This window comes from Pseudopipra pipra, chromosome 16 (assembly GCF_036250125.1).
Source record: "Pseudopipra pipra isolate bDixPip1 chromosome 16, bDixPip1.hap1, whole genome shotgun sequence".
Taxonomy (NCBI): domain Eukaryota; kingdom Metazoa; phylum Chordata; class Aves; order Passeriformes; family Pipridae; genus Pseudopipra; species Pseudopipra pipra.
In genome coordinates, this window is record NC_087564.1 from 7,490,027 (window position 1) to 7,515,541 (window position 25,515).

Genomic DNA, 25,515 nt, shown 5'->3' on the forward strand with positions numbered 1-25,515 from the left:
CACTCTGTGGGTTTACAAGTGTAACATGTTACACTTGACAGAGTTTCAAAAGTTAAAAAGAAGCTCTTTTCATTATGTGTACCCTGATTAAGAAAAAAAATACTGAAAGTCAAATTTCACAACAAAACTGATTAATATCTTCATATAGTTTTAATTAAAAAACCAAGAGAAACATCAAGGTGAAGAGAAAAATAAAGGAATATTTTTTTTAAATGTGGAGAAAGCAATAAAAAACAACTCGAACAACACAGCCTTAAACCTAGAGTCTGAATGCAATGTGCATTTTGTCTTTATTTTAGTTACAAGTAATATAAGTTTCCTTTCTAAAATTACATCAATACTCATAAGTTAAACACATCTGATGCAATAGAATATGTCAGTTAAAAAGTGGAGTAAGAAAAGGTTAAGAATGAAAATGTTGTAAAAACTTAACAGCACAATTACACAACATTTATCCCTACCAGAATTCAAAACAAACTTGCCACTACACATCATTTAACTGTTAAGAAGTTGCCTCACACCAAAAATTTCTAGAGAAACTTGGTATGAAAGTTAAACTAGATAAGAAAGCAATAACCATTTTCACTGCTACAACACACTGCCAAGAATGAAGTATCCTATCTACAGCCTGCAGTTTAAGCAATGCTTAAAACTTCTGTTAGAAATTATACCACTTGATTGAACATATCAACTACTTAAAATAGTTACAATTAACAACTTACCTGTTTCAGTTTTACTGGAGAAACCTGCTGCCTGTTTGATTGCTGCTGCTGTTAATGCCAGTCCTCGGCTCCTCCTCAGGCCGTGCTGCAACACAGCTTCAAACTGAGCACACAAACAAGTCACTCTGCAACAGAATTTTTAAAGGAATCATAGGAAAAAGAACCAATCAACCACGTTTCTATACAGCAAGCTTATTCCAGATCTCTGAATAGGGAATGTAAAATGAAGCATTATCTCATAAACAGTGAAAGACCCCTTCTATGCACTAATCTCATTATTTGCAGGCAGGATAATCTACTTATACCCACAGTCTCACCATGATGATGGAAAGCTGGGGCACAGAATACATTCAGAACTGGCAATCAATTTGAGAAATCATCCTCACCTGCTGGAGTGGTTGTTAGCCATGTCATGTCAACTTCAGAACACCTACATTTCATGTAATAAAATGTATCAAGTATTCTGTGCCATGTTTTATGTCATTATGATGCATAATCTAAGCATGTCAGAAGTTTCTTAAGACTATTTTACCTGCTATCGGAGTCTGAAGCAATTTCTTTTCTTCCTCCAAACCGTATTTGACACTGCAAGAAACCGAGTTTAAGAAGTTTTACGAAATTTTTGTTACGCTAGACAAAAATTCAATTTTCTGAATTTCTTCCATATAAGAAACCAAATCATAACAAAAAAAGGAAGCAGCACAAAATAAAGCATTGGCAAATACAGCCTGAAACCAAAAAGTGCTCTACAGCATCATGTGCCACTAACGGGCTACTCTTGCAGATCAAATATATCCTTGCTAGTCAGAGCAACACACCTGCAGGTCCTTCACTAAATTGAAAATTGAGTGGAAACTACTACTTTGGGGTTTTAAATGTAAAATGTAAAACCCACAAAACCAAACATTGCTCTTATTCAGCCCAGTACTACGATTACAGAAGAATTGTTCTTTATAAAACACATCATTGGCTTACTCCTGAGGCATTCTTTTCCCTCACAAGCCCTCTTAAATTGAATCCAGTGTATGAAATTCTACTTGCTGAACTTCATGTTGATGCAAAATACAGATATAAATAAACAAATCATATCTTTACATGTATTTTAACCATTCACTAAAAAACTACTGCAAAGAAAGAAAGCTTCTACTCTAAAATGTTCACCAAGTTAGCCTTTGCAGTACACTTCAATTTAATTGTCTTATCAGTATTACAAATATATATGTTCACAGCATATATTCTATAGTATTATATATACTCCAAGTATATACATTACAAGTATAATCTGTCAAGAACAAGAATTTTAAACAAATACTGCATAATAGTTGTTTGCTAGCAGAAAAAAAAATCTTTAGTATCATGTAAAAGCCAAGATTTCTTCTCTCTCTCTCCTTTTCTTCTTATTCCTCCTGCTTGTTAAAGAGGAGGAAAAAGAGCAAAGACAGTTCCTGCCAGTTCTGACAACTCTGAGCAAGGATACTACAGAAATGTGTATTGGATTTCTCACCTGTTTAACTGCATCCAGCAGCCGTTCTAGAAGAAACTGTCTTTTAGTGTCATTGTTCTGTGAACCTGAAATTCAACGAAATTATATCATTTTAAAATAAATAGGCTCTGTAAAATATGTTTGGGCCAACACAAGGGCCCTGAAAACTTTCTTCCCATGCCAATTATTCCATCACATTAACTAATGTATTTTCTCTAAGTAAAATGATGCAGTATAAACTCTGTTTTGAGGTTTCAAGTAGCCTTTCTATAACATGCTGTTATATATGTATACAATATGCTGGTATAGCAGGAATACTGTTTCAAATATTATCTAGAGTCTTATTTTAGTAAGGTTTTGGTTTCATCATATCACATATATTGCAGTAATACCAAATACAGTATAATTGTGCAAGCTGATGCACAGCACAACCAACCACCTCTGGGGCCACAGTGCAAGCCTACAACTAACCCAGTTTAAGATTTATTTTTTTTTCTGGTGGGTTGGATGAGCTTATGATGGAGCTCACACAACCACACAAGTATTCACTCATACTGGGACAACTACCAGCTTAGTAGAGCAAGAAAAAGAATGGAAAATGAGCAGGAGACAGCAGGAATATCTTATTACTGTCAAACAACCTCACTGCAGAAAGAGTTTTAAGTCAGGTGAACTTTGTAACTGTTACAATCAATCCCTTAAAATTTAGCTACCAGCAGAGTTCTTCCTGATTAACACTTATAAAATCTAGTTTCTTACTATTCAAGCAACTATGCAAGACAATCTTTAACTTCTCAAGCATTTCAACAACAAATAGCATAATACTTTGCTTGTTGGAATATCCTTTATAAAGTCCCATGAATATATGTAAAATTTATTCTTTAATTAACCTATATTACCTCTATAATGTTTTTATTCTGAGCTTAAGTTCAAAATATCTATCAGAAACCTCTGTGAACTCTCTAGAATTAGGGTCATTATTATCCTTTCCCTCTTAAAGAACATACAATCAATACATGTATAGACTGAAAGCCAATTATCAAAACTCTGCATGAGCAAGTTCCTCCAGACACTGAAAATCAAACACCACACAATAAGCCCTCTAGTAAAGAGAGATGACACCAAAGATATGTGTCTCTTCCTCTTGCTATCTGACACTGTGATGTCCAAATCCCAGAATTTCCTATTTTCAAAATACCATTCAAAACAGTTTGCTCCTAAACCAGGACAGGACAGAATTTGTCCTACTGAAATGGCTCTGTCTTTGTTTAAATATACATACTCATATAATATATTAATATATATTATATTAATATAATGTTTGAACATATATTCATGTTAATTTGTCTATAAATATATTAATATAACTCAGAGTCCATGTATATTCATTAAATATGGGATTAGGAGAAGAAAACCCCCAAGGTACGACAGAAGAAAGAAAACAAGAAAAACATGCAAACATAGCTGCTCACTAACCAAGCTTCACAAGGCTTATTTAGCTGATTGCAGTGTGTTTTCTAGAAGTTATACTTCCAGTTTTGAACTCTGACTCAATCTGGGCAGGCATGTGATGTGTGAGGTTCAGGTCTGTTAGTCAAGCACTCCGGTGCACACAAACAATGTTCAGAGGCAGCAAAGGACTCCTGAACAAACTCCACACCAACCAGGTTTTAGCTTCCTAACAACTATGCCAGTTATGCCACTGCAGAGATAAGGTTAAATTCATATAATCCCTACCATTCCACTTTGTGCTCCTTCAGAGATTATAATTTATTAAATTATATTCAGTGTTTTTAGCAAGCAGGCATTGCCAAAAATGGAGATGCATACATGCCTCTGCATTTATATGTCTTAAAATAAATCACAGAACTGTAAAATAAGGAAAACTATCCCAGCTTTTAGTACAACCCCTCACGTGCAGTGACACTGAATGTACACAAACCTACAGATTTTCTTCAAAACTCATTACTTTTACATCTTATGCTACCCACATACCTGCAAGAACAGGCATAACACAACTTTTCTTGAGACTACATCAGAACAAATGCATGTAATTAATAATTTCATGACCTGAAAAACATCTTTCAAATGAAAATATTGGTATGTGGGCTAAGTTTGACTTCCAAATGCAATACATGTTAGTTTTTAAGTTCACACCTCTTCGGACTCTTTGTATCCATTTGGTAACACAGGAACGGTTTGCAACCAGATTTCAAACTGTGATCAATATAAAAAATGCATAAATACAGAAAACCTACAGATTTTCACTATACTAATTGATGTTCTGAAACACTAAAGCCTGTGATATCAAACAGCCCTAAATCTACACAGACTGAATGCAATGTGCATTTTGTCTTCATTATAGTCACAAATTTGCACTAATAACAATCAGGACTACACGTGATTACATCCAATAATGTCAGAAGCATTTCAAATCACCTCCACCATTAACAAGGCTATAAGGCCACATAATACTATAAAGTCTATACTGAGGGATGGCTGAGGTTTCTCTTCAATGCACATCTTAAATTCTTCTACTGCTGTGCTTAACAGAAATTCTGTAGACAGAAGAAAAAGAATATTCACAAAGTCTAACTTTTTTTTTTAAACTGAAAGATTAAGTTGTGTGTTTTTTTGAACACAGGATATATTTTTCTTTGCAATAAGCCTAGAAAATGTAGTACTATTTAGCAATGTTTTCGTTTCAGGTGGAAGGTAAAAATAAATCTGTACTAACTCTAAGATTTTACTCTTTTACGTCTTCATTTTCTAAACTAAGCCTTTAGGAAACAAAAAAAGTGCATTTTCAGACAAGAGCAGCAATTAAGTGTGATTAACTCCAGCTGATTTAAAGTCTAAGTATTCCAAACTGACCAAAATACCCTTCTCCAGATTCAGAATAGTGGTAAAAACTGCAGTAACACACATACAAATACAAAACAGAGAATCCACAAAAACAGCATCACTCAGAAAAAAGGCTGCATTTAGACTATAGCAACAAAAAAAGGAAGTTCCTACATGAGTCTAAAAATAATTGTGAAAACATAAGCATAAGGTTGCAAAAGCTAAGAAACTTAAAGAGACTCCTCCCACCAACATCTACTCAGTTAAAAAGGGTTTAAAATAGGCTCAGGTGCTGCACCTGCCTCCATGACCCTCCTTATTTTCTGTTGTTCAAGGTCATGCTTTCCTATTTTTGAAACAAACTTCTCTCCATACCCTGACACAAACATCCACACCCAAAGCAGCAGAGAACTGACATGCAAGTAAAGGAAAGCAGGATTTTCATCCAGTGTTTTATAGCTAAAGCTCTTCAGCACCACATGTAGCACATAAGTTAAAAAAATAAATCTCAGCTTGCTCTTAAAACACTACTTGTATTTAAGTCTTGTATGCAAAATTTCAGACTGCAATCCCTTTTGCTTGCTCTAGTACAGGTTCTGAGGGTACAAGTTTAAGATAAAACAAACACAGACTTACTGCCTCATCCTCAATTAGGTGCCTTTTTAAGTTTTCTGAAACTGTTGCTAAACAACTGACAACACCCATAAATCTTGACAAGCACAGAAGTCTAGTTTCCTTGTGTTACTTCCCTTTAAAGTTTAGCCTATTCAGCACTTGTACAATAAAATATGACTATGCAATTAATAAGTAGCATTAGTAATATTTAAGTAATGCTTAAATAAACAGGAAGTTACCTTCACATGCACTAGAAATGCACTGTAGCTAAAAAAATAAACATTAAACTTAATTATAGCCACTAGGAAAAAAGGTTCTTCTATCTATATTTTAGAACACCTCTTTTATTTCAAGGGCTAAAACTGGCCAAGGAAATAAGTGCAGACAGTGCTGTTACAGCTGCTAAAAGAAGGACATGGTTAAAACTGATGTTAACATTAGCTATCTCCTCTATCTGAAACAAGCATGATAAAATGATAGATATTTCTTTGTTCTGAACTGTTTCATTTGTATTATTCTGGGAAAATTCTGCACAGTGTTGTATAACAGTAATGTTTGGCAAAGTGCAACATCAGGAGGGTTTTTTGTTATCTCACTGTCTAATCAAAACTGTTGGGAAGGTCATATAAGTCTTGGCAGGGGCTACACTTGGCTAGGTCACCATGTAACTGAAGTACTAATGTTAATGTTAATTAATAACCTTAGGCATTATTCTGTTTTAAGTAATTAAATGTTTTCTCCTCATAAACCTGTATCTCTTCACTGTCTTAAAAAAACCAAGAGTAAAGGTATTAAAAATAGCTACATGTTGAAGCTTTAGGCCACAAGAGGTGCTACCTTGCCTTTTGAGTCACAGAATCCAAACAGAGCTTCCAAAGGTGAGTCTCCTAGGAAGATTTAGGCTCTGATTTGCACAAATTTGCACAAGGCTAGTCCCGGCCTGAATTCACCATTGAAGAGCTGAGGTTTTCCATATGAAAACAAAGACTCTTACAGATTTCATACAGGGTTTAGTCTATATCGTGTCAAGATATGAAACATTTGAGAAACTTTCTTTTCCCATGGTTTGAAAGATTTCCCTGTTACTTGCATTTTTCACAAGGCTAATTAACAGGTTTCCCAAAAATAATCTCTTTTTTTGCCTCATCTCTTCCATAAAAAAAACCTGCTGTTTTCTTCTTACCACAAAGTTCAGAACAAAACAGAGAAAAATACAACTGAAGCAGTTTTATTTTTTATTTCATTTTCAGAAATTACTGCAATGTGGCATTTAGTTACTCCAGTTAACTCCTCAGTATTTTCTTACAGGCAAGAAATCTCACCACATATTAACTCAGGGTGGGGGATAAACAAGCAATCTCATTTTCAAGTGCAGACTGTTGACTGCAACTTCCATTACTGAAGTTGTACAAGGAGACCCACCCAAGTATTTACTTCTTAAGAAGCCCCAAACAAACCCCTGCCAATGTGCTTTAATACATATTCAGTAACTACCACTTATCCTTTACATTTACAAGAGAAATCTATTAAAATTTCATTCTCCCTCACGACTTTTTATGCTGACCCATTCATGTGGTTCTACATCCTCCAGTCGTGGAGTTTATAGGTCACAATTATCAGGCAAAGCTTCTAAGAATTTCCTCTGACAAACACCTCAGACCCCTTGGGATTCAGCACATCCCCCGCACCGCTTTCCCCGAACACGGAGGGCAGAAATTCCCACACCCAGACCCGACACATCCTCGCCGGGACTGAGCTGGAGACACAATCAGCACACCCCGAACACCAGAAGGCACCACTTTCTCCACTGGTCATGGTCATGCTTCTCACCTCTCCCACCGCCAGCTTGATACTGAGTTCATTCTGTTAATTTTTATTATTTCCGTTTTTCTTGGTCATGTATTTTCTCGGGAGTATTTCCCGTGATCTTGCACAGTTGAGGCAACACCGAGCCCAGCATCACTTGTGCTGTGAGCCAGTAAAGCCACGCTCAAGGGCAGCACTCGGGGTTTAAAAGAAGGTAAACCAGCACTTCGGGGGTACTTGGGGGAGCCGGAACGAGGAGCGGGGTGTGGTGATGAGAGACCGAAGCGCTCGGTGCCTCAGCACGGGGAGAACGGGGGACCGGGGCAGGACCACGCCTGGCCGGGGACCCCCGGGCTGTGCCCTCCCCCGGGGGCGGCGGGCCCGGCCCGCCCCACTCACCGCTCATGGTGCCCGCGGGGCTCCGTCCGCCGGGGCCGCCGCTCTCCCGCTCAGCCACGGCCGGGCCGGCAGCGACCGCCCGCCCCGGAACCCGCCCGCGCCCCGGAAGGTAAACACGGCCCGGGGTGTGCGGAGCGCGGCGAGCCCGGGGGCCCTCACGGGCTCCTCACGGTGTCCCCCGGCACGGAGCCCTTCGCCGACCGTCATCGCGACCCCACAGCCCGCCCGGGCTGAGCCGCTCTGTGGGGCGGGAAGGGACACCGGGCACGGGAGGGGGGAGAGGAGCGGGGATAACCTGTCCTGCGCTGGCACGGGGGCTGTGCAAGGGGAAAGCTCGGAAACGGTCATTTTTCGAAAAAATAAAAATAAAAAAGGTACAAAAACTGTGGGACGTAAAATAATATGAAATGTGGTCCAACACGCAGAACGTAGTTGCAATAATGAAAATAAAAGGTTTTGTGGTATAACTAGAACAGTTGCTCGTCCTTCGGTAGCCCATAATGGAAATGAAGTTTCACAGCCAGTTTGAGGTTTTTTACCAAGCCACAGCCACTGCAAGCACCTTCTTCCACGTTAACGTTTCACTTTGAAAGTGTGTCTCTAATCTCTAGAGGCAGAAAAAGCTGTCCTATGTAAGGGCTTTCAGGAATTAAAAATTCCAATATAAATTTAATAGCTCTCTATCCAGGCCTGTTTCAGAGGTTTTGGCTCTGTGTGCCCAGACCTATGCAGCTAAATCCCAACCGGCCCAAGCTTTGTCAGACTCCTAAAGCTGCTCTAGCAGGGATCGTTCATAGATTTTGTGCAATAATTTACTAGTCCTAAAATATTTTAATTTTTCATTTGTGCAAGAAAAGGAAATATAAAGTTAGCTATGAATAAAGAAGATCGTTTGGTTGACGTTTTTTCTGTTGTTGCAGTTTTCCAGGAATAAAACTGGCCTAATATTAGGAAAATAACATTAATGTTTGGAAGGCAAGGGGTCAGAAGTATATTCCTAATATTAGGTCACACAGTGGTCTGGCATGACTTGCTAATCTCCAATCTGTGTAAATATGATAAAGGTAAGTAAAAAAATTAGAATAGAGATACATCAAAAAAGGATGCTGAAAGGAAAGCTGGTACCACCAGGAAATACATGGGGATGGCAGGGATTGCAGTGAAGTCCAGCAGCTGGACTTTGATGACCCTTGTGGGTCCCTTCCAACTCAGGGTATTCCATGATTCCATGGTGTGGTGTTCCACAGCCCCACAACCTCCCCCAGTGTGACCCAGCAATACCTTCTGAACCGGGAGGACTCCATTCTCTACAAGGATCCATTGTTAGAACATTCCTATTTCAAGTATCATAGGAGCTACAGCTGAGGATGTACTGTGGGTCTTCATTTCTGCCTCTTGAAACATTCCTTGCGTCCCATCAAGTAATTTTTGGCACAAGATCTGAGTTTAACATAAAGCATATATTTGCACACTTGTTTATTGACGGGTTTGTATATATCTGGTGTAAGCAGATACAATCTTTAAGAGCAGCAAAAGCTGTCCTTTGTAAGGACTTTCAGAAAGTAAAAATTCCAATAACTAGTTTAGTACCCGAGAATAATGTAGAAATACTTGACTAGAGAAATACTAGCATTAGAAATAACATGACAATATTAATAATGAAAGCTCAATGGAAGATCTATAAGGACAAGGTACTACCTCTTCCACTGACTGCAAGTATTAAGATTAATCACCATACTGGAATAACTCAGTTATTATTACACAGTAAAAATATACTACTCTCAGAGTCATCCAACACCCAGAACATAGTTGCAATAATCAAAAGATTTTGTGGTAACTAGAACAGTTGCTCGTTCTTCAGTAGCTGGTAATGGAAATGAAGTTTCACAGCCAGTCTGAGGTTTTACCAAGCCACAGTCACTGCAAGTGCATTCTTCCACTGAATACATTAATGTTTCACTTTGAAGTGTGTGTCTAATTTCTTCTGTATTCCCACTGCTGTCAGTATTAGCCTTGAGAATATTATTCAGCTCCACAGAGGAGTCTGTAAATATAAAGAAGTTAATATAGTACATACATCATCCTATACCAAACATACAGTTATTAAAGATCCAAATTTCATTATGTTCCAACTATGTTCTAACCTTAGTGAAAGTTTTAAGATGTAGTTATATATGATGATCTTTTGTTCCATGAAAATATAACTGCTATACTTCAAGCATTGAAGTAATCAAACACATATTTTCTAATAAGTTATTATTTATTGTCTGAACACTCACAAATACAGTATTTGTAAAATGTAAAAAGAGATTAAATTTTTTCACTGTCACAAAATATACCACATAGACTTCTCACACACTGCAATACTAAATAAAATTATTTAAATTATTATAAGATGAAAAGCTAATATTGAATGCGTATCCTCTACCTGTGTAGAACTCCTTTTGCAGTCAAAGAGAAGAGGGTGAAACCCTTATAAAGGTTTTTGCTATTGAGGGTTCATAAATGACTTCTCAAACACCAGTAAGTAAGCCAGGTATGAATATACAACCATACAATCCTGGCAGGATCTGGAACCCACAAAGAGAGATTCCTGCTTTTGCAAGTCACCATCTGGGTATTTTATTGCCTAATAACTTTGATAACTTCATGGAGACTATTTGAGGAATACAAAACAATCCAACAAAGACAGTCATCAGAATCAGGAATATAAATGACATGCAAAATTTGTACATGGTAACAGTAGCTAAAATATACAATGATCTCAGATTATTTATAAAGAATCTTATTTATTCACCTGTGTTTTCCAGTTTTTCTTTTGACTGCTTTAGGCGCTTCCTTTTAAACAAGACCATTAAGGTGAACAGAGTGAGCATTAAAATGACTCCTAAGCCCAAACAAATCCAAAGAATTCCACTTGAATCGGTACCTTATGAAATAAAAGAGATGCATGAAGTTAATCCATAAACAATAACTAATGTACAGTAAACACGTCCAACACATCAAATCTGTGTAAAATACAACACAAGAGTGCCCAGCGCGGCCACAAAATGCTGCAGCAACACACTTACTCTGCTCACAGTAGTTCTCACACGAAGGCGGTGGCGAACTGGAACATCGGAGATGACAAGGCGTACAAGAGAGCAGCAAATGATCAAAGTATTCATTTTTGGGGCAGGGTGCCATCAGGGGCAGTAATTATGGAACTACAAAGCCACAGAAATTTGTAAAAGAGCGAGGATCATCTACAAAGGACTTCTCAGTTTGAGCAACTCTAAGAGCAGCCAGCAATAATGGACTTCCATCACAGCTCCACTTCATAGTATCACGTTACATAGAAGGGATTTAACTCTGAGGTCCCCAAGGAATTACTGTTCCTTTTTTTGGCAATTCACAATTGTAGAAAAACTGAGCAGCTGCACCAATCTTGTCTGAAACAGAAAATGGTTATTTATAGAAGGCATTTCTTGGACAGGTGCTGAAGATTACAAATCATAGAAAAGATCTCCAAACAGGAGTTCATAATAATTGTTCTTGTCTCTAAAACTTTGTGGTGATGGGCTGCAGTAATCATGTTTTCTTATAATATGCAATGCTTACTTTTTGTCCCAGTCCAAAGATAAAAAAAAACCAGAGGCAGGAGACATAGCAGGAAGAAGGTATGACCAGTTCAGTTCCCGGGTTTGCCACAGACTCACTCTGCAGCTTCAGACAACTTCCATTGTACCTGTTTCCCTGGATGGACAACAACATTTAAAACACATAGCTGATGAAATAATTACTTCTTGTAAATGAATGGGGTTCTGATTTTAAAAGAGATACTGTTAAATTACAAGTTCAACAAGAACTTCGTGATTGTGTTGTAGAAAATACTTCTAAGACCTTCAGGTACAATGGAATGACAAAATCTAGAGATTTGGTCATTGAGATATTGCTCCTCAATTCCAAATTAGCCTCATTTGTCTAGTCTATTAGGTTTGGAGAGGCTTATTTGCTGGGTTCATTTTTAGGGTTTTAGCTATTTTTTTGCTTATAACCATGGTTATATGAGACATTTAATAACATTACATTCTAATGATGAAAGAAAAGCTTTATCAATATTTTAAAATTTTTATTCAAAACATTATCTGCATTTTTCCCTTATTTTTCCATAATACATGACTGTCACTGTGCTATAACTGCAGTACCCAGCATGGAAAAACAGGTGTATATGACACCTCCATCCCAGCCTGGTAGATGTATACACAGTGAATGTAACATTTCTGAAAATGTATTTGGTCTTCTCACAGGAAAAAGAAAAAGCTTTGGCAGGAGACTGCCACAATGAAAACAGTTCACACAGCTAACTTGTATCTTGATGGCTTAATCTTATAGAATTTACTTTAAATACAAAGTTAACCAGTAATATCTAGCAAGTAGCAATAACTGCCCCTATCCAGTATCACTGACATAGCTAGATCAGAATTACAGGCTTATTTATAATTAAATTTCTCTTTGCCATGTTTAAGTTAATTGCCTTTTTGACTACAGAAAGAGAAAAGAAAAACATTGTATAAGAAACTGTGATTTCATACCACATTACTATGTACGAGACTTATTCTCCCACAAAATAAACCATGTGGGAATACACAAACTGTTTGGAGTGGAACAGTGTAACAAATCTGTATTCTAGTCTCTAGCAGATGGAAATGTTTATTGTGTCTTCTGCACTTGTTTCTATGGGCCAGGTGCACAGCTGAAGGCTTTCTATTGTAGGCTTTTCTCCCTATTCTAAACTAGTGGCTAAATAGGAATTGACAAAATCCAGTTTAGTTGTGACAAAAGAAAATAAGGACCACAGGTGATGCCAAAAATTTCACTGGGAAGCCAATGCTTGTTCTGATTTGCCTCATATATTTACACTCCTGGGGAAGAAACCCAGATTATGGCTCGGATATCATTCACGTTTCTGATGAAGCTTGTGCACAGAGTAATTTGAGTCTTTGGTTTGAAGCTGCTGTTTAACCTTTTCAGTCATGGAGAGGACAGTCACATCCTCCACAGTGATCTCAAGATGGCAGATACTCGTGAAAGTATCTGCACGGTAGTGAAGTGATTTCGGGACAGATAAGCTGGGTCCAACACTTTAAGCTTTTATCAGTATAATTCCATTGACTCCAGTGAAAGATCCCAGCCTGTGCTGCACTCCTGAATTGTGTTTTCCCACGTGCAAGAACTTACATTTGCCTTTGTTGGGCTTCATCACGCACTCCTGCTCTACTTGTTACTGTAATGTGTCCTACAACTGATACCTACTAGATATGATGTGGTACTGCTCATAAAAACCATGAAGAAGGGGCTTAATAAGAGATATATTGATCTAAAAGCAAGGAAAGAAATAATAAGATATGTCTACAGTGGGTGTAGACACTGCTTATAACATTTTTTCCCTATACCCAAATATGATTTCTAAATTCCAGGGGGAATGTACAGAAGTTCTCAACACAACCACCATTTAAATTAACAAAACAGTAAGAATACTTTCTCTGGTGCAGTTGATGCAGACATGATTTCAACCCTGAAACTTAGAAATTTCACTTCTGAAATCTGGAAAGATGACCAAACTTGAGCCTTCTGTGCTCCACTAAAGCAAGGAAAAATACATCATTGGTAATATACAGGCAAAATACATTCCAAAAGATATTATTATGCAACAGATGTTGATGAATTATTTCTGGAAAATAAGATAGTTCTCAAAATACCACTCAAGAATTTTTCTAAAACTTAAATAACTCACATAGGTCTAAGGTCACCTTGACTGGTCTGAATCATTTTAGGATGGCCTGGTGAAACAAAGAGTTATAAGTTCAGGACGTGGACCAATCTTTTCCTTTCCAGATCATACTACCTTTGTGGATGATCTGAAAAAAAATAGGAAAAAACCACCCACACATGCACAAATAAAACAAACAACATTTCAGTGAGGTGCAAAATACCCATTCTATTTCTAAGTTTGAAGCTCATGTGATTAAATCAACATTGCTTTTCTCAAGTAGATTAAGAAATTACCATTTGTGGCAAAGCTGCTGAAGTCTTGATGTGTTCCGTGAAAAGAACCCGAAGGTGCTGCTCTTGCTGAGGGTGTCACTGGGAATCCAAAGCAGCTCAGAGGGGTAGTGGAAGCAAGCAAACCATGGCAACCTTGCACAGTTTTATGTCTTCTAGGCAATGCACATTCTTCCCCTTTCCATAACCCTCTGCACATGTTTTGACAGGGCAACACTGACAGTAGTTTGGAAGAAATTGCATAGACCAGATGATATTTGAAGAAAAACAACAACAGAGATTCTCAAGGCATATTAAAAATTCAGCGCTGTTATGTGGAACATTTTGAAGATGATCTATTGGTGCTTCCCAGTAGATGTAACCCAAATATAGGACTTCTGGGAAAAATATTAAAGAGAGGACTGTAAGACTCTACATTACTTTGTGAGACAACTATTAGTGAAAGTAACTTAATGTTATAATTCTTATCACAGGTAGTATTATTAGAGTCTTCAGAACTACTTTGCTTTTTGCTATTAAATTCTTTCCTCTGTTTTCCTAGTGCAGAAGAAGTGCATCTGTTTTTTTCATGTTGGCAAGAGCTTTTCTTGTCTACACAAAATACATCTCTCTCCAAAACAGCATCCTGTCAGTGAACTTTAGTCCATCTGCTGCGTGATATGCAGAAGTGTTAACATAGCAATTCCTAAAATATTTTGTCACCCAAATGTAGCAAGATATATTCTAAATCAGATTGGTTTTGCACAGAAATGATTCATGTCTAGTTAGTAAGACTGGTCTGGAGGTCACCAAAGATGTCATTAGATTATATAGAGCTAAGCTGGTTAAATGTCTTGGTGTTAGTGAAAGGGACAGTCCTGCTCTTCTCTCTGTACTCTGAAGCCCCAGGAAGGGCTCTGGGGCTTACCTGACCACATGGCAAGCAGCTTTAATTCCTTAATCCAGACAGTTCCCAGAGTTTTACTTCCTAGGGCCTGGAAAAAAGGGCCAGAAACAAAACAGAAAAAGAAGAAAGGGTTGATTACCTAGTGGGGATGTGAAACTAAGTCCACCACAGAAGTACACATTTGGTGAACTAATTTCTTAATTTGAAATTAGTCTTAATTTGAAAAGTCTTGTCTCTAAGTACAGTAGAAATTAATTTATGTCTAATTATTTGATATCATATGTATGGGATCACAAGATATTGTGGCAGATATGCTTTCACTCTCAGCTGGCCAGAAACAGTTTTCCTACATGGCTAGTTAGAGTTCAAACATATTTATCATAAGACAAGAAGTAAATACAAAGAAGTCTCATATTTTCAATCAAACTCTGGGAAACTTCCCCCCAATTAAAAGGTTAAATGCAGCTCATTTCATCAGACCTCTGGAGAATGATGCTGTCTCTTACAGCACTACTTTTCCTCCCACAGTTGGACTGCTATTTCCCAAAGCTTACAGCCTGTAGGGGTAAACTAATTCCCAAAACACAAATCCTTGATTATTAAGCAATACATTTTTCACACGTAGGAAACTGGGGAGCAATGAGAGTAAAGGGTCTTTAATGTGCCATTCATACAAACAGCCACCATACAAGTCACAGCCTCTCCTCCTGTACTATTTACAGTTCCATTGAAGTATGGAATGACAAAACAGGGCAAAATATGGTTAGAAAAACTGTGAGGAATTACAGTTGTCACAGCCTGTTGCCTTTGTTCTCTGCACATCCTAACATTCAAAAGTCCTACTTCCCAAGGGTGTGAAAGCAGGCATATAATCAGAAGATCATCATAAGCAATAGTTCCCACTGACAGATCTTGCCACACATCTAAAGCACACGGTATTTCAAAATCTGTGTCCAGGAGTAAGGAATACATTTTCTGTCTTAACAAGATTCTTGTGCAACCTTCAATTTTGAGCAATTTGATAGAAGGAAGTTAACATTGTTTTAAAAAACCCAAAACTTTAAGCATTTTGTTGGGAGAAGCATACTATGCCAGTTGGCTTTATTAGGAGAGAAGTAATACCTGAATTTAGAAGCTGTTTGTGAAGTAGAATATTGGATTCAGCCAATAAATGAAACAAAACCAAGAAGCATTAAGAAAAAATTCATTAAGTGACATTAAGATAAGGATATTGTTACTTAGAAACTGTAGTTCTGTTAATAATGTATCCACTGTCTTGTATAATACACATTAAATCCCCTCAGCAGAACACTATTTTGTTCTTTGTAGTGTTCAAACACACACCCACAAATATGCAATGGATGGAATGATGGTTTTCCTACAGTGATGTTTGCCTTTAGGGAATAATAAATATATGCCTTATTTACCAGCAAAGTTACATTTCAGCTTTTTTTTCTGTTATGAGATTTACAGAGCTTGCTTTGGCTTTCCACATAGTTACCTGTTGATAGTAATAAATGCTTTTTCCTTCTCATGTGATTTTGCTCCAAAAGGATGACAGAAATTAGCAGATTTGTACAAAACAAGAAAGGATTTATCAAATACAATAATCAGTCATTTAACCATAAATCCACAAGGTGTTGCCAGGGAGGTATTTTTGCAGTTACATTACTTTAACTTAAGTTTAAAAGCTGCCCAAGATTTCCTCTAAGGATGATATATTTCAGACAGGTTAAACTGGCCTGCTGGAGTTGACATTATTACTGAGAGTAATGGGAAATAAACTTAAGAAGGAAAGTGTCAACTCCAGAAATGACAGGGGGAAAAAAAAAGAAATGGAAAAACCAGTTCTCGGATTTGCTTCTAAAATGTTTCTGTTTGACTCAGGAGTGACACCTGGGGACAATTTATAAATACTTATTTGCTCTCCTAATGTGATTCTCAATCACTGGCAACTCTTCTCTGAACTTCAAATCTGCATTGGGAAGCAGTAAAACATCTGTTTGTTGTCTAGAAGAATAATTTCAGCATACTATCAGTTCCAGTAGGGTATCAAACTACTGAACAGGATTTCAAGAAAACAAATAATTGTTACTGGTGAAGGGAGAACAGGTAGTAAACATCACAGCACAGGCCAGGAGGTAGTACTTTGGAGTTGTACACAAACATACACACACACACTCCAGATTTACAACCTTCCATATGTGAGCAGAGCATCCACAGTCCCACGTTGCTTTGGCAGAACATGGGCACACCAAGCACTGAACATGAATCCAGATTTGACTGTTGTTTTCCTTAAACACCTGGAGAAACCCAAGACTGCCAGCAATCCTTATCAGTACTCATTTCTAACATGTGAAATTGGTATTGTGTGACAGAAAATAGTCACCTGAAAAAAGTAAGGGGAATTTTATCTTTCACTATTTAATTTGAAAAATAGCTACTGTGAGCATCAAAGCCAAAATAATAGAATGAAAACTCTGAAGGGAAAAATGGAAACAAGTAGTACTATCATGTCAATAATTAAACATAAAGATTGAAATTCATCTGTCACAGAACAGTACCTTAAGGTCTATTTACCACACAGAACTTCAGGAACCAAGTTTTGTTCTGGCACTGCTTGGGGTTTCTCTGTTCATGCCCATGCCAGCTTTTTTGCCTGAATGTACTTCAGAAATTCTGCTGGCATAATTACATAGCACTTAGCAAGAGAAAGAGGGTTTTCTGCTAGGACTGTTACATTCCCTTCACAAACAACACTAGCTGGGCTGACAAAGGAATTCTTCTGGCTGTATAGTTGCTTCTACACTGGTGGTTTGTGCTGGCACAGCTCTTTTTTTTCACTCACTGAGGCAACTGACCCACACTGTCAAATCTTATAGCACAGGCTTGGGCTGAGTCCTCTCCGGTTCTCTAAAGCTATTTACAGACTAAGCCCAAAGAAAAAAAACCCCTTAAAAAGATCTCATCTCAACAATCCTAAAAATCTGTGAGATCAATGTACATACTAAAAAACCACTACTTTTTCTTCCCCAAAGTTACTGCACTTCAAGGACCAGCAGCTTTTACAGACCATCACCTCCTAAAAAAGCAGTGAAACTTTCTGAAAGGGTTCTTTTCAGAAAGGCCTGTTTTGTGAAGTGTCTGCCTCAGCTGTATGGCTGGGAGGAGATAAGCTGCTCTAGGAATGGGGTACACACTGCTAGGAAAGGAAAGGAAGGAGCTATTAAAGGATTCATCATACTCATTAACTTTTACAAGCTGCACAGAACAATGCTCTTTTTAGACAAAATATTGTTTAATGTCTTTTGCACACAGGGCAAAATCAAGAACAATGTGCATTTTGTCTGTTTGGTTCAGCACATTTTAATTAGATGACTGCTTTGAAAAGAGTGATGTTACTGTTGCTACATCTACTATTTCCAGAAAAGATTAAAGAACAAAACAACCGAAGAGAAAAATGTTCCTTTAAAATAGTAATTAAAATAACAATAGTATAAACATTATCAACTGAATCACAGACAACTTCTGTGTCCCCTACAATGCTCAAAGCTGACTTAGCTGGGAACCAGCATATGGCAGTGCTGACCCTTTGGGGAAAGAAGATACCTTTTCATTTTTCTGACATTTCACATGTGCCAAAATAGTTATGTAACTACTCAGGACAATGCATAAAACAGTAATTGTGCAAGTTTGGATTAAGCCAATGCTTGTTAGAATGCCAGTGACATTTTTATGTTGGTGTAATAGTTTTTGCAGAATGTAAACATCTTCTTTTTCCTTCATTTCTTCATGTAAGCACTTCATTTTGTGTTGGAAAAATAATGTCCCACGCACTTTGCAAGTGGACAAAACAAACAAAAAGTAATCAGTGGTATAATGCAAACAGGAGTAATGGAGTTACAATTAAAATAAATGTGCATGAACAACTACAAATGATTTGAAGTGCTTGGCATACACTAAAGTCTAACATGAATTTTTCTTCTGGTAGCTTTAACCAAATTCTCCAGCTATTCAGTGTTTGTGGAGAAGTTTAGGTGACACACAGTCACTGTTTTCAAATTCTCCTGTACAGCATCACAGTGCCAACACGTGCTCTCTCTTAAGACAGGAGAAAAATTGTAATTGATTTAGCCATGGCCATTCCAGAATAATTCCCCGTGCAAATTGCCTTCTCTGGAATAAGAACACTGGCACAGAATACTTCTGGAGTAATTAGGCCTATTTAGAAACAAGCTCACTATTTCATTCTCACCATTTCATAATGAAGTAATTATTTTCTGCAACAATGTTAACATGTTAACTTGCCATAGAAGAACAGCTTTAAAAATCCCATGACACTGTTATTCTTTCTTCATAACAATAATGCCATTCTGCTTTAGTCATTAATGAAACTAAAATCCTAAGGGATCTCTAATGGGCAACATGCTCCCTCAACTGGAATTCCAGAGAATTAAGAAGGTGAAAAGAAAGCACATGAAAATCCCACATGGAACTAGTTTTCTTTTCCCACCTCCCTCAAGGCAGACAAGTCAGCATGGAAAACTTTCCATATGAAACAGAAGTGTTATAAAACTCTTACCACATTCATAAAGCAGGAGATCTGGCCCAGAGATATTATGGAATCCAACAGTGGACATGACAACTTTGAGCTTCTCTGTGTCAGGGAGTCACTGCAGTAAGAAAGGGTGTGAATAAGCAGCATGTTCCCTACCCTGCATTAACACCCTCTATTGATATTTTTAGTACTAAGTTCAACATTTTCATTATCTCAAAAACACTCTTTATTAACAGTCCAGAAATATTTGTAAAAGACACAGTTGAATTCTGTTTGATAGTGGAGAATCACCTTAGAATCACAGAATCATTGAACTGCTCAGATTGGAGAAGACCTCTAAGATCCTCGAGTCCAGCCATTCCCCCAGCACTGCCAAGTCCACCACTAAACCATGTCCCCAAGTGCCACATCTGCGTGGCTTTAAATCCCTCCAGGGATGGTGACTCCACGACTTTCAGTGCTTGGCAACCCATTTGGTGAAGAAATTTTTCCTGATATCCAATCTAAACCTTCTCTGGCACAACTAGAGGCTTTTTCCTTTTGTCCAATCGCTTGTTACTTGTGAGACCAAGCTACACCCTCCACTGTAGAGAGCAATAAGGTCCCCCTGAGCCTCCTTTCCTCCAGACTAAACACTCCCAGCTCCCTCAGCTGCTCCTCATAACACTTGTGCTTGAGACCCTTCCCCAGCCCCGGTGCCCTTCCCTGGACATGATCCAGCACCTCAATGTCCTTCTTGTCGTGAGGAACCCAGAACTGGACACAGCACTCGAGGTGTCTCACCAGTGCCCAGCACAGGGGGACGAGCAGTGCCCTGGTCCTGCTGCCACACTGTTTCTGGTGCCTTGTGCCTCTGTGTCACACTACAAGTCCCACTTTAAATGGCAGCCCCTCTGCTGCATTGTCTCACCTGTCAAGGTAAGACAATATATCAAGCTACAAAGCTGACAATTTGATGGTACCTAGAATTGCAAATTCTCTTTGTCACTTGTCTCCTGCTAGAACAATACAAGCTTACAGCCCGGGGAAAAACATCTCCTGAGGATCTGGTACTTAAAAGTTGTCATTGTTGCTCTGTCAGTTTAGCATCCCAGCCCCTGAGATTCTCAAATTTGTCTCAGGTCACAGGGAGCAAAAATATCCTGTGTTTCCTTTTATCACTTCCAAGGAATCTATAATCTCCACATTCTACACATGTATAGGTGAAAACAGATTTACTCTAAGGAAGCAGAATGTAATTTTCTAATCAAAATGTTGCTAATCTAGGTGAAAGCATAAGAACTGTTGAACAGAGCTCTGGATTGTACTTAACAAGATTTATTTTCAGCTCCTTCATGCAGCTCATGTATTTTAACTGACCCAATGCCTCCTCCCACCGATCCTACACCTGGCTTTCAGATCTCTGAAACCACCAGTCTCTGCCTCTCTTCAAAATAGATCCCCTCCTGCCTTTAACCTTTCTAATCCTCACTCAGCCACTGTTCACATCATTAGTGATCTCATCCTTCCCTTCCCTGACGCGCACGTTCCTTGCTCAGCACATTCCTTCCACATTAAGCAATTCCTTCTGCTGTTTACACCACTTTAAGCTGTCAGAAGGTTTATAAACCATCTACAGGTTCTTCACAATGTGCACACCTAACCCCCCATCTTTGTTTATTCTGAGCACATAACAAACAGTTTTGACAGTAAACTACTTACTAACCCACCCTCCTCCTCCTGTTTTTCAGTCTGGAGGCTCATAAGATCAAAACCACAGAAGAAATTCTGTCTAAGGAGTATCTGCAATGACTGTGCATTCAGAGGGAGGCATCCTGAACAAAAAACCAGCCAGCACTCAATGTACAGATCTTTCAGGTCTGAACAGTACAGGATAACTAAGCAACAGATCACAGAGCTGAGGACTCTGAGCCCCCAGTTAAAGCCACCTGAAAAAAGGATGGTTCTTGTAAAAAGAAGACCTTTCAGTCTTTATTTTTAGAGAGGAAGAAAGGCTGTGTTTACATACAAAACTGAGAGACACACGACTACCTTGGAAAATAATGAGCTGAGCACATGAATTGTTTGAGAGATGAGAAGATGGACACAGGGAAATATAAACTGGTGTTTTGGTGTACAGATCCATGCATTTCTTTTGCTATCTAAAGTAAAAAAAAAATTAGGTTTATGTCCCTTTTGAAGCTTGCAGTATGTGTTCAATTGCTCCAAAAGAAAGCCTTTAACTCTAGATTGGAGTCCTCACGGAGAAGAATCCAGCTCAGGAGTACTCAGCACCAACACTCAATGAAATGTGTAAGAGTTAAGTTGCAAACTTGGAGTAATTTTACAATGGATTGTGAAAGAGAGCTTATCTTTCAGCACTACATTTGGAAAACCAAAAAAGACTTTTATTTGAAACTCTTTCAATCAAATAGCTTAAAATCCATTACTGTGAAACAACACCTAGCAGTTCTGTCCGTGTCCGGCAGAGGGAGAGGAACAGGGGCGAAAGAGCACTTGTTAAACAGCAGCGTTAGAACAAACAAATCAGTGAAAAGATATTTCCAGGGGAAGATACCTTAGTTTGGATTACCCTTGTGTAAATATAAAAGCCTCTTTATGGTTCACTTACACTTACAGGAACCCAGCAAAGCTTAGAACAGATTTGGCTCTTGACAAAGCCATCAGGCTGAAACATCGTTGTGTTTTCTGCTCTCTGGTTCTCAGCTGCATCTTCACAGAATTTGCCAAACTTTAAGAATATTAATTTGTCATCTCTGGGCACCTAGTCAAACTTTTAATAATTTCCTTCTTACCTCCTGTCTTTTCTTCCTCCTGAGTAAATAACACGTTCTCTTGCCTTTGTTTTTAAAGGCTCATTCTGACTTCAAAGCAATTCCAAATATCAGGCTACTCATATAAGTGAGTAACTACTGTTTAACTGTGAGTAACAACATATTTGAATCACTTTAAATTGCAGGGCATGGCTCACAGTGCATCAGCTGGATTTCAGCTTCCTGCCATACCAGAAAGGGAAGTTGTGTTCCTTTCCCGCTCCTCCCAATCCCAGCCAAAAGTTTTTTTTCCTGATGTCAAGGCAAACTGAGTCAACTCACTCATAACCCAGCACCATAAAACTACTCTCCTTCCCTTTAAAGTCTGCTGCTGGTTTATGGAGTTTGATAAGTCACCTGTAGTTAGTGAGCAGGGGACTGTTTGAAGCTGGTAACCTGTTTGAAGCCTTCTAGTGAAATATATCTTTCTCCTGTGCTTCAGTTCACCTGAATAAAGCACTGGTATTGCACAGGTGTACCTGCCAGTGTAAAGTGCTTGTGAGAATCCTGGAGGGAAGGTACTACTAAAGTACAGACCACTATTCCTAATATCCTATGGATGAGGTCCTTCATTTCACTGCCACAGGACTGATTTCCCACAGGCTGCAAAGTACTGGTGAAGCTCCCTTGAGATAGTTTATGATGTGAGTAGCTTGCTCTCACCAAAGGAGGTCCTGTTCCACATTCTTACTTTATACCAGCTCTGGCATTTGTCAAATGCCTCTTAGTTGATTCATCTCAGTAGCCCAGGAGGAAAAAGAAAGTGGATTTTTCTGTAGCTAAATTTAACGAGCTAGACTGACTCAGCAAAGGGTCTAACACAGCAGCACAAGGATGGTGGAACTGTGACAATGTGGGGGACAGTTTCTCTGCACCCCAGTCCCACATCTTAACCCTGAGGTGGGCCAGACTCTCCTTCTCTAAGCAGTGCATTGATAATGTAAATCAGTCATGATGTGAGGGTGGATTTATATGCATGGCTCTCAAGAAAAAAAAAGCTTTTTTAGTAATTATTAAATGAAGAGCTGGTATATTTATTCTAAGCATTTTAATGCAAAAGAGATTTAAACAAGAAAAGCTTTTATAGTGCTTTAAAAGCTCAAGAGCGGGACCATTTACACTCCAGTAGATATTTTGCCAGTAAGATTATCATGACTCCACTTAGGTTTTGCTTTGAGTACCAGCTGTTCCTAAGTGGAAAAACAAACTACTAGCCCTGTTAAAAATTTAGTGTTTGAGTTTACACAGTTCCTGTGTGCAGCAGCCTGCAAAACAGGTTTGTACACTCTGAAGGACATCTGGCATCTTCTGAAATTCTGTGGACTAATTGTTTATATCCTAGCAAGTACCTAGGGAATAAGTACCTGTCCAGGAAGAAAGAAAGGTTGGGTAACACAACCAATACTAAGTTTTTTCTATGTCTTGTCTGTGCTGGTAATCTTAAGGTAAGTGTTAATTGCTCTGAAAATACAGCACCTGCCTCCAGTTCAGCCTTTCCTGACTTGTAGGCTGTGTCAGGGCTCAAACAAAACACAAGCTTGCAATGCAGTGCTGCAGTCATTAAACCTGAGCTGTTAAATGCTCATAGTGACAGTAAATAACAAGTCAGTGGGTCAGCAGAATGCATGATGCTTGCTTTCCACTGGAGTTTTGTCTGTTATTGAACACTAGTAACCCACGAGCTCCATTGCTCAAAATGCTGTTACCTTGTTTCCATAGTAAATGAAATATATCAGACACCTACTGGTTTATAAATGTCACCTAACAAGCAAAGGTTAGTATTAAAAAAAAACAAAACAAAACAAAACCAAACACAATTCATTGTATATTACTTTTTTATATTACTTTGTTTTTTAAACAGATACACGATTGCCATGCACAGATGAGAAACTTACTTGCAGTTTAACAAAATTCTAAATATTACAACAGTAACACAGGTGAGACTCTCGCTTAATTATACTCAATTTGAACAATAGAAACTGTGGCAATCTGTGTATTAAAACTGGCAAGGAGCTCGGCACCAGAGAACCACTAGAGAGTGGCTTTCACAAGGTCTTTAAAACTCATTCTTTCAGCTCTGGTGAAGGCAAACTCTTGGTGCTGCTTGAAGAAAAGACTTCAACTTAGCAGAATTGTATAGTCTCTCATGTGAAATACACTTTTTCTTCCAAAATTAATTTTTGTGGTGTTAGTGGGGATATTTTTCTTATTATTTTTATAAGGGCTGCCCTGTACAGTAGTGTTTTCCCTAGATATGATCAGCTGGAAGCCCACATTTCTACCAACATATGCAGAATTTTTTGCTTGCCAAGGGTGTACACGTTGCTGCTGGTGTGCAGCCAGAAACCCTCTGGCCCTTGTGTCAGGATTATGTCACCTAAATGCCCCTTCAGGAGACTTGGTGTTCTCCAGTCAAAACTGCACCGGATTCTGTCCCAAACGGAGACCTTTATATTGTAGTTCTAAGCCCATCTGGTTTCAAAACAACTCTGTAATCTGTCGTACAGAGTTCTAATATAAATACTGCTGCAGATGACTCAGTCCTTGCACATCAGCACTCCAAGAAACTCCCTTCTCCCAAGGACTTGCTCTGTCTGCTTATAAACACTCACACTGAACCTGACAAGATGAAATGCTGCCACAGTAGTAACCAAATTCTGCTTGTTTCCCCTCCGTCCCTCACTGTTTCTTCCAAACACACCTACCTTCAAGCAATAATTTCAGGTTTGCGGAGGTTGGGGTTTTTTTAATAACTTCTAATAGTCACACCAGTCAAGGGCCTCAGTATTTGACAAGTCCTGCTGAATCTGGCTTAACTGGATCGTTTCTTAAATTATAATAAAGTCAAAGTGTGCTGAATTAGCAAAATTGGGACTCTACGCATCCTGCCAACTTTCGGCTGGACAGGTACAGCAGTGTTGCCTGTGGCATCCCGCAGGAGCACGTGCGGGAGCTTTCATCTGGGCGCAGCGCAGGTGCTGTCAGTGTCTGTCACTCTGCACCTGTGCTGTCCAGGACGAGCGCGGCGCGGTTTTACACGGATGGAAGTTCACCAGGGCGGTCCCCGCGGGCCGGGCGGTCCCGTCCCCCTCACGCGTTCGCGCCGCTCCCGGTCCGCGCTCTCCTGCAGGGGGGCGGGGCCGGCAGCGACGCACGGCGCGCGCGAAGCCTGACGGGAATTGTAGTCCCTCCGCGCACAGAGAACGCAGGCAACTCAATTTCCCGTCTGTCCCAGGGAGGCGGGACGAATGGGCTCGCGCGTTGTCTGATGGGAGTTGTAGTTCTGGCGCCGCGCCTCGGCTGTGCGGCGGGGCGAGACCCCGAGGAGATAAAAACTACGGCGA

At 38.9% G+C, this 25,515-nt stretch overlaps 2 protein-coding genes across 7 annotated transcripts in view; both read right to left on the minus strand.

The window, feature by feature from the left end:
- The window catches only part of SNX29 (sorting nexin 29), a 104,603-nt gene extending 96,636 nt beyond the window's left edge, over nucleotides 1-7,967 (minus strand). For 2 of the 4 annotated variants that reach the window (XM_064672856.1, XM_064672858.1), the window contains exons 1-4: nucleotides 7,870-7,967; nucleotides 2,227-2,291; nucleotides 1,255-1,307; nucleotides 723-847 (exon numbers count right to left, since the gene is read on the minus strand). In XM_064672856.1, the coding sequence (XP_064528926.1) occupies nucleotides 723-847; nucleotides 1,255-1,307; nucleotides 2,227-2,291; nucleotides 7,870-7,876 (250 nt within the window). In that variant the 5' untranslated portion in view covers nucleotides 7,877-7,967. The remainder of the gene's footprint in view (nucleotides 1-722; nucleotides 848-1,254; nucleotides 1,308-2,226; nucleotides 2,292-7,869) is intronic. The other 2 variants (XM_064672859.1, XM_064672855.1) reach the window with 2 other exon arrangements.
- Nucleotides 7,968-9,310: 1,343 nt separating this feature from the next.
- Nucleotides 9,311-25,443, minus strand: TNFRSF17 (TNF receptor superfamily member 17). Of its 3 annotated transcripts, none has more exons than XM_064672867.1 (7): nucleotides 24,877-25,443; nucleotides 19,383-19,473; nucleotides 14,822-14,888; nucleotides 13,646-13,769; nucleotides 10,941-11,300; nucleotides 10,667-10,798; nucleotides 9,311-9,913 (listed from the first exon to the last, which is right to left on the minus strand). In XM_064672867.1, exons 5-7 carry the CDS (start codon nucleotides 11,053-11,055, stop codon nucleotides 9,657-9,659), a joined length of 504 nt encoding a protein of 167 aa, XP_064528937.1. In that variant the 5' UTR covers nucleotides 11,056-11,300; nucleotides 13,646-13,769; nucleotides 14,822-14,888; nucleotides 19,383-19,473; nucleotides 24,877-25,443; the 3' UTR covers nucleotides 9,311-9,656. The 3 variants fall into 3 exon arrangements, with proteins under 3 accessions (XP_064528937.1, XP_064528936.1, XP_064528938.1); XM_064672866.1 differs by having other exon boundaries at nucleotides 10,941-11,604; XM_064672868.1 differs by having other exon boundaries at nucleotides 10,941-13,691.
- Between the last annotated feature and the right edge of the window lie 72 nt (nucleotides 25,444-25,515).